The 19,060-nt window shown below is 37.5% G+C and overlaps 1 protein-coding gene across 1 annotated transcript; it reads right to left on the reverse strand.

Annotated features, from left to right (window-relative positions):
* Window positions 1-174: 174 nt before the first annotated feature.
* LOC308635077 (limb region 1 protein homolog) lies at window positions 175-18,063 on the reverse strand (the record flags this gene model as incomplete). Its single annotated transcript, XM_081269333.1, has 9 exons — window positions 175-328; window positions 681-722; window positions 7,616-7,682; window positions 8,910-9,000; window positions 9,238-9,311; window positions 12,028-12,105; window positions 12,691-12,767; window positions 17,285-17,374; window positions 18,054-18,063. 9 exons carry the CDS (start codon window positions 18,061-18,063, stop codon window positions 198-200), a joined length of 660 nt encoding a protein of 219 aa, XP_081125459.1. The 3' UTR covers window positions 175-197.
* Between the last annotated feature and the right edge of the window lie 997 nt (window positions 18,064-19,060).

A 19,060-nucleotide genomic window follows, 5' to 3' on the forward strand; every position in this document is an offset into this window, starting at 1 on the left:
TTTCAAAGTAAGCATGTAAGGCAGTGATTCCCCTCCTAGAACTGTCTTCTCAGGAAGAGAAGATCGCAGGACACTTAGCGTTCCCAGCGCATCTGAAAGTGAGCAGGAAGCACAGGACCCCTCTGTGCACACAGCATGATGGGGTGGGGCAGGCTCCTTTCCTCTGGGCTACTGGGTCAGGAGAAGAAACTGAGACATCAGGATGCAGTGTGACACAGCAGGTCTGACTGTGTTCTGAGAGCAGAGAGGGAAGGCTCCTGGAGACTGCCCACTGAGCTGATGAGCCATCTTGAGCACCATGTCAGGTTCTGGGCAAGGCAGGCCCCACCTGGCGACAGGGGAAAAACACTCAGGGTAGAGGAAGCAGTGTGTTCAAGGGCAGAGTAAACACAGCAGCCACACTTTCTGCCCAACACAATGAGGAGCATGCCTTTATTAGAAACAGCTCAGAATGTCTCCGGAATGGCAGGAGATGCAGGCAGGGCTAGGTATAAAAGGGCACAGGTGCCCCTTAAGGAGGCTGGGTGTTGTCTGAATGGCAAAAACCCTTGCAGCATTTGGAGCAGGGGACCACAGGGCCATGCTTTCACTGTGTATGGGGTGGGTGTGGCAGGGATGGAACAGAGAAGGGACAGAGGAGGCCCTCCGGGATAGGACTCTGCACTGCAAAAGCCACCTACGGTGTTCTTCCTGCCTGCTCCCTTTGTCCACTGTGTGCAGCACTGGAAGATGAATGAGAGAAAGTGACTTACACAGTTAGAAGTAGTTAAGGCCTTGGGATTTATGTATGTCGTGTGTGGCCAGGGAACAGTGAAGAAAACCAGTATTTACTACGTAACACTCTTTCCTTCTAAATAATTTACTGAGGTGTAATTCACATAGCACAGAATTAACCATTTTAAATAAATAATCCAAGGGCACTGGACACTCACATGTTGGACCACCACCACCTCTGCCCAGCCCCAGCACCCATGCATCACTCTGAGTGAAACCCTGCACCCATCAACACCTGCCTCTTGAACCACGCATGTGCTTTCTGTCTCCGTGAATTCTCCTATGCAGGACTTTTCATCTAAACAAAATCATACCCTGTGTGGCCTTTTGTGTCAGGCTTACTTCATTCAGCATAATGTTTTCAAGGCTGATCCATACTGTACCATGTATCAATCAGTAAGTCATCCCATCTTGTTGTTTTTAATTGTGGTAAAAGATACATAACACAAGGTTTAGCAGATTAACCACTGTTCATGCACAGTTCAGTGGTATTAATGGTATTTACATTTTTGTACAACCTCATCATCATCCACTGCCAGAACCGGCAAGTCTGAAACTCTGAACCCATAAATGACGACTCCTCTCTTCTCCCTCCAGCACCTGGAAACTACCATCCTCCTTTCTCTGTGCACGAGATGAGTCAGGTGCCTCTTGTAAGTGGAATCCCACAGCCTTTGTCCTTGTGATGACTAGCTTGCTTCACTTAGAAATTATTCCTTCTTAGGGCTGAGTAACATTTCATTGTATGGGTAGGCCATGATTATCCACTCAGCTGATGATGGACACTTTAGCTACCTCCACATTTGGCTATTGTTATAAGGGCTTTTTAAAATAATAAAATCTTAGTCAAACCAGTTTAGAACATGGAAATAAAGACAAGCAGTTAAAATCAGCATACTACAGTGACACAACCACATCCATGTTTATAGCATCTCAAGTCACAATAGGTAAGCTATGGAATTAACCTAAGTGCTTGTGGTACAAATACACAATGGACTATTACTCAGCCATAAAGAAGAAAGAAATTATGGCATTTGCCGGTAAATGGATTGAACTGGAGACTGTCATGCTAAGCGAAATAAGCCAATCCCCAAAAAACAACCAAAGGCCAAATGTTCTCTCTGATATGTGGATGCTGACTCACAATAGGCCAGGGTGGAGGGAGGAAGTGATTTACCAGATTAAACAGGGCAGAGTGAAGGAAGTAAGGGGGGATGGGAACAGGAAAAACAGTACAATGAATTGGACATTACTTTCCTATGTTCCTATCATGTAGCACCACAAAAATGGGAAGTTATTCTCTCTCTCTCTCTCTCTCTCTCTCTCTCTCTATATATATATATATATATATATATATATATATATATATATATATATATATCAAAATATATTCTACTGTCATGTATAACTAACAAAGAACAAATTTAAAAAAGTTTTTAAATTGCTTCTGGGAGAATAAAAGAAGCAGGATAGAATCAGGACAACTGGAATGTCTTGGTTCATCTACTCTGAGAACACAGCCCACCTCAACAAGCAGCAGCACTCACATCACAAATGCTTACTGACCAATGCTGTGAAAGATAAAAAGATGCAAGAAACAGGGCCTTGTCCTTGAAGTAATGTAAAGATTCTTGAGAAACTCAGGAGGCATGACGCAAGGTTTAAAATACAAGAGTTTAAGCCACCTTCCCACACAATACAGGATTTGACTGGCCTCAGAGAGTGCAGAAGACTGGACAGGTACAGAAAGGTCAGGGGAGAAGGCCACAAGAGCCCTCCAGCCAAAGCCTGGGAATGGAAAATGCATCTGTAGTCCTCAGAACAACCTTCATGATGACTACACGCTGCCAGGGTGCTCTGTTCACCTGAGAAGGTGGTTCAATTTAGCAGTCAGGTGAACTTGAAGACAAGCCAGAGCCAACCAAGGAAAACTCGAGTCAGATTCCAAGAAAGAACTAATTTGCAAACAAGTGAATGCCTTAGCCTTGCAAGGTGGAAGGCAGCTGTCTATCCTCCTGGAGAAACTCTCCAGAAAGGGCCTCTGCGACACCTCCCAATCACACTTTCTCACTGTGGGAGAAATTAAATTGCAAAACTAAATACTTTCTTAGTTCTTCTGGTTTGGCTTAGTGTCTTCTTACTCCACCCTTCTCAAAAGAAAAAAAAAAAAAGAAAAAGGAAAGAAAGGAAGGAAGGAGGGAGGAAGGAGGGAGGGAGGGAGGGAGGACACCTGCTTAGAATCCACGACACTCCTTTCAAGGATGAACTATTAAGAGAAAGTCACATACAGCTCTCTGCTTTCAACACTATCAAACTCTTCACTTTTCCAAGAGAAACATGGGGAGGAAGATGAAACCTAGTACTGCTACTGAATATCACTGCAAGATGGCAGAGGAGCCTGCCAAAATTCTTTAAGGTTCTGATTTGGCCTTTTGGATAGAAGTGTTCCAAAGACTGAATTCAGAGAAAAGCACAACAGGCTCTGATTTAGAAAGGACCAGTATGGGATGGCAGTGGAACCCTGCTTGGAGCAGAGCTGGGCCCCTCTGCCTAGCTTAGGGGTGGGTGGTAAGTTGAAGGTTTGGAAGTGGGAACAAGTGATGTGTTGTAGTAGGTGCACAGCAGCAAAGCTAGAGGAGAAGGAGAAAAGAAGGCCTTGGTGCTCAGAAATAAAGAAGTGGTGGGGGAGGGCCAAGGTTACAAACAGCAAATGCCAGATTAATTAAGATAAAATCAGAATCCACAAGAGTAGACAATTAGGAGGTCACCAGTAACCTACACATAGAGATAGTCATATGTTTGGGTTTGAAATTCAGTTTCAGATGACTGAGTTCTGATAGAGTAAATTATTTCAAAATCTTTTCTTCTTTTAACTCCCACTGGGCAGCACACAAAGTCAAGAGCCATCAAAGGGAACAAGAATGCTAATAAAATAATTAGAAACAAAGTCACATCCAGGTGAGAGTTAAAATTTCCTGTAGAGAACACACTCACACCCACATTTACAAGATAATATTTGAAAAGCTATAAACCAAAATGGTTTCTGGAAACTAGGGACTAGGATTCAAACTGGTGGTCTGAAGCCATTCTAGCCTGAACCCTCATTGTAACTGTCTAGTTTTAACTAATACTTTAACTGTAACATTTTTAAAATTACCTCTTCAGGTTCCTTCTAGCTAAATGATCTGGGATTATTTTCATATAAAATTTATTTTATTTTATAGCAAACTAAGGTATCTGAGTATCAACAGATGGCTAAGTCTAGATTCATCTGAACAATGTGTCATTTTCTCAGACCATTTTTCATCTCCCTAAATCAGTGTAGTATCAAAAACACAATAAGGAGACACAGGGAACATGAATTTCCAGGGAATTATCATTAGTTGCCCCCTTAGACATTTGACACAAAATATTTCTTTAAATTTTTTTTAGTTGTTGATGGACCTTTATTTTTATTTACTTCTTTATATGTGGTGCTGGGAATTGAACGCAGTGCCTCACACGTACAAGGCAAGCACTCTACCACTGAACTACAACTCAGCCCCGTAAACAAAATACTTCTAAGAATTCTTTATTCTTAAAAATCCTAACTATATATACAAACTTATAGTTTGCTATAAAAACATTAATAATCAAAAGTTAATTAATTCCACTCACTCATTATTTTCTATAATATATCTAAATATAACTAAGTCATTCAATATTTTTTGCTGAGAAACTTTCAATATGGGTCTTGAAATTACTTTTATATCAATATCATAATTTGCCCTTGCTAAGCATCTGTAAAAGGATCATTTATTTCCATTTTACAGAGAGAAATGAAGAGGTATATCTGGGGGCAAATATTAGTAACATATTAAAAAAAAACTCATATAAAGCCTTCTCCAAAAAAGACCACTTTTTAACAAGAGCCCTTCATCAGAGAATAAGAGAGTAACCCACTGTGTCTCCTTTATGGGTGACAGACTGCATGGACCTGGATGAGAAACATGTAGAAATACTAAAAATAAATTCAACTTCATTTGAAATTATATTTTTATTAAAATGCCAAAAAACACTTTTTAAAAAAATCTGTATTATGGACTTTGCATATTTTATGCAAGAAAGACCATCTAGAATAAAGATAAAATATTTCTGAAGCAAAAATTAGCGAAAGCATTTCAAATACTGTTATCTGCATTTGAGAAAAATTTCTCCATCATTAGAAATTTCAAAATGAAGAGCAATGAAAAGATGTCAACCTTTCATTGTTTTCTTGATTAAGCAAAATGAAGAGCATGACAGCAATCATACGAAATCTATTCTTAAGGAATTCACTGCAACATCTAAACTTGAAATAGTTATAGAGAAGTTGAGATATCTCTAGATGACCAATTTGATCCTGTTCTGTTTGTACCCCGTTTGCAACCATCTCCTCTTACCACTTGGAGAGTTCATTAAAGTAAACAGTAAACCCTTTACTAAAGGTAACAGATATCAAATGACCCCACAAACCCAATTTGGATTCTTCAAAACTAAAGTCTAAATGTTCAACAAAATAATGTTTTGGAACACTGGCATGGCTCAAAACTTTAGAAGGGCTTTAAAGGGTTCAAACACAAAATTTTAAGAAGAGTCTTTGTACTTCCTATGGGCAATAAAACTATCATTATGTTTGACTGAAGTACCTGGTCAAAACATTCCTTTTTAACCTGGTCAAAACATTCCTTGCCACTTAATTCTTTGTGGCATGTGACATCCTTATTAAATTTATTGGTGACTTTATCTAAATAGTACAAAATTTTCTTCATTCAAATATTAACAAGCTTTAAATGTTAAAAGGAATTCTTTAATAAATGTATTATTTCACATTATGAACTTAAAGCTTTAATTTATAATGCCTATAATAAAACAATAATAGAATTCAGCAATTTTTTCAAAAGAGAAAAACACCCACAGAACATTTTTCACTTTTGAAGCAAAAATATCGCCAAATTAATCTTACTAGGTTTGATGTATTTTCAATTTCCAATTAAAATTACAGTCTTCACTAGAAAATTATTGGAATAAGAGGGAAAATGCACGATTCAGTTAAATTATGATTCTCCTTGTTACTGTCTCTCTTATGTCACCTAAGTGATGAGACACTGCTGGCTGATCCTGCAGGAGCAAATGAGACCACGTAAGGTCAGATTTCCTTGTGAGAGGCGAGGAGAAAAGAGTGGAAAATTTCACAGCTTGGAATTTGATTGTTAAGTACGTCCTCTATTCTAGTCTTATAAGCTTTTCAGCTAGTAAATTGAAATCCTGCTATACACTAGGATAATATTCATGACAATTCTCTATATTTTACCTTCTTAAAATCAAAGACTCAATTCTAAAGAGTTAATAGAGGAATTACAAAGTAACTCTCTAGTTTGCATTTCCCATAATACTAAAATAAAGCTTTATCTTTTAGTCTAGAAATTTGCTTTAACACTGTGAAAAGCCTCTGTGCATCTGTTTAGCGTATCTACTCCTTTTCATCTGTGCAGTGCCACTGGGCATACCCTGCACTGCCGAGCGGGCTGACACCTTGCAAAGCGCCACATGACTCACTGTACCCTAATGCACTCCATTAATCCTGTTTGGACAGCTGGGCCCCGGCATTTGTTAGCTGCATCTTAATTGTTCCATCTTTCTTTTCTCCTTTTTATTTATCTCTATGGAAAACTACTCAGGAATTTAATTTGTCAGGCCTCAAAAAGTGAATTTTGCCCTGCTTTTTTTTCTTTGTATTAAAACTATATTCAGTCTGTAATTTTCTTCATAAAATCAGTATCTATTAATAATGAGCAACTAATCTTAAGTAACAGAGCACAGTACATAAGCTTTCTAAATGTTTAAATGGCAGGGTGGCTGTCATATCACCAAAATTATTTGATGGACTAAGTAAATGGGTTTCCAGTGGTCCCTTTACATGTCCACTTTACACTTTCTATTAAAAAAATGAAGCCCCCACTTTCATGCACAGCCTGCACTGCTGATGGCCGTTAGCCTTGAATCAATAATGGAGGCAACATGACAGCTAAAGCAGAAGAAACCCAGAGGCACTACAGTTGTTTCAGAGTGCGTTACTGATGTTTCTATAATCATTAGTTTCCTAAGTTAAAACCTGAATCTAGAAAATTATACAAAACGGTCCAATAGAAAGTATTGTTTGAAATAATACCTAGGCAAGAACTGAACCTCTATAATTAATATTTTATATAGAAGGTCAAATGACCTTTCAGTGACAAAGTAGAAATCTGTTTTACTTTTAAAAGATGATCAGAATCCTCTGTATAATGACAAACTAAGGAAATGATCTGATTGACAGGCAAAGAGAGACTGAGGACCAAGGACGTCCTTGGAACAAGCATATGCTCCCAGAAACTGTATCATGCATATTTTTCAACTCTACTCTCATGGATACAAAGCAGCTTAAAATGAGTTTACAATTTTCCAGTTTTTTAAACTACATACTAAATTTTACATTCAAAAAAAGACATTAGTTTAATATTTTCTAGATGAAAATGTTTTTTTAAAGACAGTTTCCTCACTGGAAGATTCAAAAGTTGTGAATGTGGTGGGGGCTGAGAAGGGGGGGAGTCTATTGTTTGGAGAAGAAACACTTTAAATTTTTTTTAATGGTTTTTATTTGATGAAAGTGTTTGTCTTGGTATGGCCAAGTACAGAACTAAAGGTATAACAATGTAGGAAGAAACATTATATTTTAAAGGTGATCTTTTTAAAAGAGTTGAAAAAATAAAAGTTAAAAAGGTTTAGTAACAGTATCTTTAAGAAAAAAGGTTTTAAATGAACATTTCTCATTTAAACTTACCCAGAGTTCTTGACATCACAGGTAGAGCAGAGCTCAAGACTAAGATTGATACACAATTACCAATGATCTATGAGGAGAGATCAGAAAGAATACTGGGCAACCGGGCAGCAGGATGACAGTGCACCACCCACCCTGTGGGTCACTGCCGCACTCAGCCAGCTTCTGAGCGATGCTGACTGCTCAGGACAGAACTGCGAGAATAAAACTGTGAATTCTATAAAATATTCACAGTACCTGGCACACACACACACAGTCATGGAACACTCATGTCACTTTTCACTTAGACAATATACTTCACATTATTGGTATGATTGCCAATTTCAAAAAGCTTTGCTTGTCAAATATAAAAAAATATATTTGATTCTTCTTACTATATTTTTAAAACCAGACTACTGTTCAAGTTCTCTTATGTAAGATCTACTTCTCTTTAAGATCTAATTTTAAAAGTGTCTGCTATTAAACATCTGAACTTAGTCACTCGTTTTCAAGGTGTCCTAGGCTATTTGTTCACATTTAATAAGAGGAGCGAAATGTTTATTAATACTTACGATCATTTAAACTAGATTTTAAAAAACCCTCAACTACTGACTTTAAAGAAGCTGTAACACTATATATGTGTGTAAGTGTGTGTGTGTGTGTGTGTGTGTGTGTGTGTGTGTGTAATATATCTTCTCCTTTTTAAATAAGTTAAAAATAAGAAACATACGATGGAAGAAAAAAGTAAGCCAGCAACTCTTATTAGTCATTCTTTGTCAGCCTGTGGGAACATTTTCCAGAGATTCAATCACTATATAAGATAACAGCCTTTATTATGAAGGCAATGACATATTGTACAAAGTCAAATTAACCTCAGACTACAAAATGTTTCTGAATAAAACTCTTCTGACTTACTTTAATTATTCAAATTTGAGATACTTTGTCTCTACTACTTGTAGCAACTAAGTTCTTCAGATTTCAGACAAGCTCCCAGAAGTAGAGTTAGTACAATCAAAGTTACTCATTAGCAATACGTTTTCTTTATAGGCAAAAGAGTCCTTTCAGGACCCTTCTATAGCAGTGAACAAGCTCTGCAGTTCTGTGCATTTACAAGTGAATGGACCCCATCCAAATCAAACAGAGCTCATCCTTTTTCCCACTCACTCAGCATTCTGAAAATCTTCCTGCTTGTGTTTACTTAGCTTGCAAACCAACACCTATCACAGCAGATGAACCATTCGGAGCAATTACTAAATAAAACAATCCGTTTGTCTTGTAAGGCAAAAGAGGGCCACAGTTGCCTCAGACTTTACCTTACCTTCGTCATAGTTGTGTCATCCTTCCTGGGTGTAAAGTTTCCAAAAAATCGGAGACTATAGAAACCAACAACAGAAGACACCATAAGATAGCTGTGAGAATCAAGGAAAACTCTTCAGAAGAATGCGAGTTTCCATGAGTTCTCAGCAACCTCCCAAAGGTCTTAAGGCCCACAGCAAAAACAAAACAAAACAAAACACCACTTTGAGTGCTTGGGGAAGACTGACCTGTTTTCTCTTCCAGACAAGTGTCTTAGTAAATTACCACTGTCCCAGAAACTAGACAGAAAACTTGTTAACAGACAGAAAATTCAGTTAAAGAAAGGATACAAAATCAAAATGATTTCAAGTGCAGCTCCCACAAAACCAAATGTAGAGAGAGAGGCATTTCCTATTCCAGGCCCCTGGAAGAGAAAAAAAAAAAATTCAGAATCCACTGACACCACTATATTTAGTTTTCCTAAAATCGTTGTTTCACAAACATTAGACAGTTGAAACTAAGAATGTTTAATACCTTGAAATAACATGTAGGCTTTCAAAGGCCAATGAAACATGACATCAGACTGAATTCATCAACAAATTCAGCTACCATGTTAACAACTTTAACAAGCTCAAAAAAAAAATCTGATTTACCTCAAATGTAATTTAATGTACTTGCCAAAATGATATTATACTTACTGTTAAAAAGTGTAGCAATTTGCTACTTGAGAAAATAGATCTTAAATATTCTTGGGATAAATGTTTTACAAATAGAATGTTACAATAGGGATAGAAAATATACTCATCTGAAGGCTAAGGCAACATACAGAATTACACAAATTAATTGTGTCAGAGTTAAGCTAAGCTTAGAAAGAAAGTAGATGCCTATCCTATTTCCCTTCCCCAAATCTTTCTTAGAAACTCAGAGTTACAAAAAATATAACTTAACACAGATTGTTAAAAAGTAATGCATCATTTTTCCCCTAAATGTCACATCTATTTCAAAACCTAGAACTTTAAAAAAAAAATCAAACCAGACAAAATATATTAATTTAATGAGCCCTGACAGGCAAAATATAATTCCCTAGTAAATTGCAAACAATATTTTCAAATCTTACAACTAAATATTAAAGGAATGATCTGCATATGAATTACTGTTCTACTAGTCAGCTTATATAACACCACCAGAGATAAGAATGTGTAGTCAGACTAATAAAAAATAAGCCAATAAATATTATCATACACATTATATATCCACTCAATTTTGCCAACAAATGTAAGAGTAGCTATGAAAATCTCAGATATAAACAAAGGGAAAGGAATTTATCAATTTCTTGCCAATATTTTGAAGACAAAAAGAATGATGTCAATAGAAAATGATTGGATTTAGAACATGCTACCCCAAAACCTGACACCTCGGTATTTGAGAAGACCTACAAAGATCACTCTCTGACCTCTCAAAGTTCTCTGAAGCAGACCATGGGACCCTTATTGTGGGGAGGGACAAAGGGAGGACCCTAGGTTTTCTCTAACCCCAGATACCAGGAGAATTCCCCTCTCTGAAGACAAAGGACACACCAAGTAAACCATACCCTCTTAGGGCCACCACTCCACTGACCAATCTGCTTCAAACCTCAGAATAAAGACACAGGGTTCCCTGTTTCTCTGAGTCTTCACTTCTGAAGGCTCCTGTGTCACATAAAACTTATGTTAAATAAATATGTTCACTTTTCTCTCATTGATCTCTTTTGATATAGAGACCTCTCATGAACCGTACGCTGGGTGAGGAAAAGACACTTTACTCCCCTGCAAATCCATGTTGACTAAAATGGAAAATATTTTTGGAATATTCCATTTTAAGAGAAAGCTATAGCAGGATTAAGATGAACTAATTTATCTGTACAATCATACAGGAAGCCCTTAAAGGTACATGTCACTCTCTAATATCCACTCAGGGGGGTAGTATAAAAATGTGCCACAGAGCTTGGGACTTACTTTGTCTTGATGGCATATTAAAATGGATTAAAGAGTCAACGGGCAGTCAATACAGGAATGACTTCCTGGTCAACCCATGGTTTGAGAGATACAAAGACAAGGCTAAGATGGAGAAGGAGTACCATCTTGTTTATTGTGCAGAATGAGGCACCTGGGAAGTCGGTAGGTTTGCACAACTAAGTATGGCGATGGCAGTGGCAGATGGCACAAGGTCCCAAGCAGGCTGGTGGTTGAGTGAATCAAGAAAATGGCTAAAGAAATCGGTCTTTGAAAGAACAGGGGATCTTTTTCTGAAACCGAAGGGAAGGAATTAAGACAGACACTGGCTTGTTCCTATGAGAGACAAGGATATGTCATCTGGGTCAGAGAGGGATCAGTGATATCATGAATCTGGCTATGGGGAATGCAAAAGCTGGTGACTTGGGAAAAATAAAATAAAATTTCAAAATTTAAATGCCACTTTAAGGATTCAAACTTTTGTAGTAATATATAAAAAAAGAATAGCAAATATGAATACATCAGGATAACTATAGTACATATGAATAATATATTCAAAGAGGTTCATCAATACAATTAAATAACATCATCGATTTTTAAATCAGGAAAAAAGTTAATTCATGAAAAGAAATACTTTTATCCAGTAACTGTATATTTTGTTATAGTTTCACAAAATGTATGATACAGTTAAAGTATAAGTCCCTATAGCTGTATATTTAGATCTTTGAAAAATCCAGTGAGTGGACAGGGGATGCAGCTCAGTGGCAGAGTGCTTGCCTAGCATGCCTGAGGCCCTGGGTTAAAAAAAAAATCCAATGAGTCTAACAGGTATACTCTTTATACATCACTATTTTAGAGCATGCATTTTCTTAAAGAATCACCAATAGGAATTTCAGTAAAACCAAGTTTAACTCTGATACCAGAGTTTAAAGAGAACTCTGCAACCTGAAAAAAAGGACAACTCAAAGTAAAAAAAAAAAAAAATAGAGAAATCAATATTTATAAAAACACTGTTTGAAAACTCTTTCCATAAAGAAAGTCATACAACTTGACCTCACAGAAAGGCAAATGTTTTCATTCACTTACTAAAAACACTCAGGTCTATACACAGAACACATTTGCAAAAGAGAGGAAAGCACTTTACTGTACCCTTGCTCCCTTCGGCATTGATGTTTCATCAACCAGCAGACAGAGAATATTACAGGCCACCAGTAGGACCGAGATAGCCTGCAACACAAAGATTGGGCTGGGTCAGCTCTTGGTTCCAACATGCAGATGATAAGTCTACAGGACCAAATGCATGCTCCAGAACAGAGGGAAAGCAGCCAAGACCAAATTCCACAAACAAAGCAGATGACGTATAAATGCTCCAGGGTAAATTCTTTAAAATTCTGCAAATTATTATGATTTCAAAGCTTATGACAAAAGATAATGAGATAGACCATTCACTAAGTAGTCTCACCAATTGGAAACCCACAACTCTACAGATCTCAGACATGTAAAGTATCAACAGAATTAATTTCACAATGTAATTTTCATATCCTTTCACCAAGTTTAAACTAGGGTTTCTACAACATCTTGTTTTCTCAAATGAGACAAAAGTCTGAATTTCCTCAGGAAACAGACAATTGAGGACTTTTTCTAATTGGCATTACCTTCCATCTTTGCTCTAACAAAAGTATAAACGCATTTTAATCTTGTTCAATAGAAAATCTTGTTCACTAGAAACCATTTAGCTGAAAGCTACAATACTCAAAGGCTAAAGTAAATAAAATATAATATGCTTTACGAAGAATGAAAATAAATTCTTACTGTCTCAATAAGAAGTAAAATCATAACAGCGGGATACACCAGATTTCTTTCCCATGCTGAAGCCTTTTTTCGCCTCTCTATTAGAAGGAAAAAACAAGACAAAAATTTCAGAAATTTCTAAAAATTATCTCCAGATTTATATTTTCATCCCATCATGATATTAGCAGTATACATTATTTTTTCCCATTTTGAAAAGCATAAATTACTTTCAATTTTCCTTCATAAATTACAAAAATCAGAGTTTTAACATCAGTTTGTGCCAGGTGCAGTGGCGTACACATATAATCCCAAAGGCTAGGGAAGCTGAGGCAGGAGGATCCCAAGTTCAAAGCCAGCCTCAGCAAAAGTGAGGCGCTAAGCAACTCAGTGAGACCCTGTCTCTAAATAAAATAAAGACAGAGCTGGATATGTAGTCCAGTGGTTAAGTGCCCCTTAGGTCAATCCCTGGTACAAAAAAAAAAAAAAATCAGTTCACTGTGTTAAACAGCTCAATTCTGGGAGGCCTAAATTTTATCCCTGTAAAGACAATTCCATTTTTATGTAAACATACTGTAAATATACAGCTTACTTGAAATACAGAAAGCTTTGCATTTGGTATAGATATACATACTGACATAGACATACCCTTGAATGAGTACAATAACATACATAAACTTTCCTCTAGTCTCAGGGACACTCCCAGCTTTCTGAAGGCTAGAAGTAGACATCCATGGCTAGATACCAAGGACACCATGAACTATTCCAGTACCCCTGCCAAGAACACCTGGACAAAGGAAATTCCACTTTTAAAGCATCTACATTAAGACAGAAAGCTACCCAGATAGGAGAACTAGGAGCCAATATTCTCTGAATTGTGTGCAGGTGAGCCCCCCCATGTACACCACTTTATCCCAAAGGTGTTTTCCAATAAGCAGCTGGCATGGACCCATGAGACTCAGAGATCAAGCAGAAATCAGTAGTCAGGAGACAACGAAGTTAAAGCAAAACTCTCAGAAAACTCAACAGGGCCAGGGAGACAAACCCTGGAGTTTGGGGCTACCAGGGCAGCCAGAATTTGAGATGCCACCATTATAGAGAGAAAGGAAGGGCAAAGAAGAGAACCTGACATGCAGACCCACTCTCCCAGAAAGCCTCAGTAGCCAAGAGACTGTGGAGAGCAGAAGGATGGAGCCCTGGCTGGAAGCCCAGCAAAGCTCTGCTGGCTCAAGTTTCTTGAGAAGCAAGCTAGAGTTCATTAAAAAAGCCTGATCAAAATAGCCAGGTTTTCAGTGAGGACCAATGAAATGCCATAACCCAGGATCAAGGTCATGCTGGAAACAGACCAGCCCAGAAGGACTAAGTTGTTATGTCTCACTCTACTGCCCACCAGAGGCCAAAGTGAAACTGCTCAGAAAGAAGAAAACAGCATTCAATTTCTATGATTCTGTTAGAAAAGTCTAGCTTTGAGTCAAGCATGTCCAGAAGGCAGGATAAAGAGCAAGACAGACCCTCAGTTGATCCACTTATGGGCTTATCAGAAAGAGGCCTGAAATGATTGATAGGTTCAATAAGGTAAGTGACAAAATGGGAAATTTCACAAGTAAGTTTGAACCAATAAAAATAACCAAACATGAATTCTAGAACTAGAAAAAAAAACTATAACAAAAATTAAGAGTTCAACAGATAGTTTGGAATAGTTATGGCATAGCTGAAAAGATGGTGAAATAGAAAACAAGACTTGCAGAAAGTATCACAGTTGAAACATGGAAATGAAAAAGGAGGGACATATGGACAAGAATAAGAGTGACAATGTCTGCCATGTATATAACTGAGAGAATGAGGCAGAAACAGTGTTTGGTGAGATGATGACCAATAATTCTCCCAAGTGGGTGAAGGACATCAAGCCACAGTCATGAAGGCACAGACATCTTAAGAACCATAATCAAGAAACCAAAAAAATACATACACATGAAACAAACAAACAAACAAAAATCTGAGCACATCAATGTAAAACAGCTAAACAAAGACAAAAAGGAAATATCGAAAGCCCTTCGAAAACCAACAATATGACTTTAAACCAGAAACCAGAAGACACTGGGATGACATCTCCATAATGCAGAAAAGTAACAAATAAGAATTCTCCATTCTGTTAAAAAATGCCCTACAAAGTGAATGTTTCCAGACAAACAGAAACTGAAAGAATCACTGCAGGACACATGTACTAAGTGAAATTCCAAAGAGTGTTTCCAAGCAGAAGCTAGAAGGGCCCTGCAATCACAGAATGGAACATGTGATGAGAACACCAATGGAACACCATGTCCATCCACTACATTGGTACACATTTAAAAGTTCTACATTGTCAAGTGTTAGCAAGGATGGGGACAATAGGGAATCCTACTATGCCTAGTAGGAATGCAAAATAATGCAAATACTTAGGAAAGAACTTAGCATTTATCTACAAAAGTGAATATACTTAAGTACAATGTAATTCACTTCTAGAGTGTGTCCTGAAAAAAACATACACTAAAAGACACGCACAAAAATGCTTAAACAACATTATTCTTAAAAGCAAAATACTGGAAACATATCTGAAATCCATCCACAGTAAAATGACTAAGATAACTTGAGGCAATATAATATTACTTACAGAAATTAAAATGAACATATCTGATTTTGAAAACCTAATTCTGGACTTTTGAGGATGGAATGACAGGGCACAGATTTGCCATCCAGCCTGAAAGAATTAAGAACCAGAAAGAACCCATATTTGAAATGACAGTTTTCAAGACAGTTGACTTCTTATTGGGGCAGGACAGTGATCCCTGAAGAAGGGAAACAAAGAGTATAAGTCTGTTTGACCAACCTTCTTGTGAGTCCCCAGACCATGGCACAGGGAAGATGAACCCAAGGAGAGATCTGCTCATTCCTGAGCAGAAGACCTGAGGGGACCAAATCTGCTGACGCATACAGAGCACCGTCCCTGAGAGGAGACTGCAACACAGGCAAAGAACGCCCAGGGCCTGCAAAGGGCCAGTCATGTGCTCAGTAATGATCAGATCAGACACGTCAGGAAACACTCCACACAAAAGTCGGAGGGAACAGAACTTGGCAATCAGCAAGGGCCAAGAACAGTGGCTGCCTAAGAGGCAGGGGAAAATCAGCCCTGAATGTGGTAGAGCTCTCATCCGGCCTCATAAGGCTTCACACCAAGACACAGTAACATCACATGGTTTACAAGTGAATTCGCTGCTCTCCAAAACAAAACGCCTCACTTCTGGAAGTAACAAAAATGGCACCCAAGCCAGGTGAGGTGGTGCACAGCTGTAATCCCAGTGGCTTGGGAGGCCGAGGCGGGAGGATGGGTTCAAGCCTCAACAAAAGCGAGGCATTAAGCAATGCAGTGAGACCCTGTCTCTAATAAAATACAAAACAGGACTGGGGGTGTGGATCAGTGGTCAAGTGCCCCTGAGCTCAATCCCCAATATCCCCCAAAAAAACAGCACCCCCAAAATTTTCAAATCAAAAACTACCAAGCATGCAAAGAAGCACAAAATACTACCAATAATGAGGAAGAAAATCAATCCAAACTTTTCAAGAATCAACACAAATGTTAGACTTATAAAACAAAAACATTCCAAGTGGTGTCATGATTATGTTCCTTATTTTCATAAAGGTGGAAGACAGAGATTGAAATGTTAATTAGAGGTGTGAAAGATACCAGACCCAAAGAGAACTTACAGAAATGAAAACTGCACTCTCTGATGCAAATTATAAATCCTAGTAACTGGGAATAGAAACACACATGGGTCAGACATGCAGAAGGCAGGTCAGACCTGTAGAATAAAGATTAGTGAAAGGACAGTCAAAGACCGTCAAAAATGAAACAAAAAGAAAAGAGATAAAAAAGCACAGAAGCATCCTCAAGCTATGGGCTAATCTACACATAACTTGAGCTCCTGATAAAAGGGTAGGGAGACAAGGAAAAATATATTTGCAGAAGTTAACAGCCAACAATTCTCCAAATTAGATGAAAAGTATAAATTCCCAGATCTGAGAGACTCAATAAATCCAAAGAATACAGCACACTGAAAGGCTCATCATAAGCAGATTGCCCAAAATTAACAGTTAAGGAGGTATCCTAATAGCAGATACATTAAAAAGATATATTAAAAGATAAATATGGCCTGGGGCTGGGGCTCAGTGGTAGAGCACTTGCCTACCATGCGTGAGGCACTGAGTTCAATCCTCAGCACCACATAAAAACAAAAGATATTGTGCCCACCTATAACTAAAAAATTAATATTAAAAAAGATAAGTATTACAGATTATTTATCATAAATAATGTAAATGAGAAGACAGAAGAGTAACACCTTTGAGAATTAGCATCTTTGAAAGTTATTAGTATATACACACAAAAAAGTGAGTGAATATATAACTGTCCTCTTCCCAAACAAAAAGACAGTCTTTACTAATGACTTCACACAGAAAGTTCTAACATAATCTAAAGATTTTGCAAATTTTCTAGTATTTCAGACTACACCAAAGAAAGGTCTTTAAAGACAATACATAAGAAAGGTCTTTAAAGATCAATACATAAGAAAAAGAAGTACAGTACCTAGTTTTGTCTTAAGGGCCTTTACATTTTCAAGTTCCTGTTCCAAGTCCATTATGTTGTATTCCACCGATGAAGACAGACCTACCCAAAGCAAAAATATTTAGAAGTATAACAACAGAACCCTTAGCACATTAGAACATTACTGCAAATCCTGATAATTGGGAATAAAAACAAATGTTGCTGTGATTTATAAAAAGCACATTCACATCTTTATTATTTAAGACATCCAGGTTCTTCTTGATTAAAAATGTTTCCTAACATACTAACCACCTGATAAATAATGGCTATTATTATGATTCATTAAAACAACCTGCATCAGGCTGTTTCATAGTGGGTAGGTAGGGGGAGCATGGGAGGAATAGATGAACTCTAGATAGGGAAAGGGTTGAGAGGGGAAGGGAGGAGGCATAGGGTTAGAAATGATAGTAGAATAAGATGGACATCATTATCCAAAGCACATGTACGAATGGTGTGAATATATTTTGTATACAACCAGAGATATGAAAAATTGTGTTCTATATATGTAATATGAATTGTAATGCATTATGCTGTCCTATTATAACAAATCAGAATAAAAAGAAGAAATACATTTCAAAAGAAAAAAATGTTTCCTAGAAAATTTCTTAAGTTGATAAAATTCTTTTTTATCTTTTCTTAACTGTAAGAGCATCACATGCTTACTGTACCAAGTGGAAAAGAACCAAGGTCTCCTCCCCTCCCTTCACCTCCTTAGTGACCACCATCACCAGCACAGCTGACACTTCCTTACCTTTCTTCATTTTTGCGCTTAGCTTTCATCATATATTGTTGTGCATTTTATATTAGTAGGACCAAATAAGAAGCTTTACTTGACCATTTGCTGTCCTTTTCAATGCTACATCCAAGTTGCCACATAGGGCCAACTCCACAATAGCTGAATAACATTCCATAATAGGAATGTTATTCCATAATAGGAATGTACTACAATTCTACTCAAAATTATTCCATTTGTGAATATTCAGGTTTTCTTCATTTTTTGCCACTACAATGTTGTAATAAAAATTATCATTGCACATCCAGTATGTTTTGATTCTATTATTTTTGTATGACAAGTTCTCTAAATTCATATCAGAGTCAAAGGTGTGAGCATTTAGTTTTATTAGATATTTAAAGGTTACATTGCCAAAATAGTGTCATTTACTGTAATAATTTAATTTACTGTAACAGTTTATATTTCCATCAATAACTTTTGAAAGTACCTGTTTTCTAGTCTCTTCCCCAGCACTGGAAGTGATGGGTGACAAGTACCTTCCCACTGCTACTTAACACGTCCTTTCCTTGATGTGACTGACCACATTTCCACCTGGGCATCCCCCCTACTCAGGTCTTCTGCTGCTTTCTCTAATGGTTTGCACATAATATCTCCCTATTCTTTTAAACTCTGCGACAGATAAGTTAAAATCCCCAGCACACCTGTGCTTTGGTCAGATTTCCTCAGTTCTGCAGAAGCTTCTCCTCATGAACCTGTATTAGCTGCTGAGGTTTCTCTTTGTTGTCATACCTATCACTGCTGCATCTTCATTATGAATCACACCTTTTACCACTTCATGTGACCCCCATCTGCAATGCTTTATAACTAAAATTCTATTTTATGGCCTTAAATTCTAATCTTTTTTATTTGTCTTGCTTGCATATTCACATACCTATACACACACACACACACACACACACACACGCACGCCTTTCATTTTAAACGTTTTCTCTTATCCAATCGAAACTTATTTGAGGTTTAAAACC

This window comes from Spermophilus citellus (assembly GCF_964194105.1).
Source record: "Spermophilus citellus genome assembly, chromosome: 16".
NCBI classification, from domain to species: domain Eukaryota; kingdom Metazoa; phylum Chordata; class Mammalia; order Rodentia; family Sciuridae; genus Spermophilus; species Spermophilus citellus.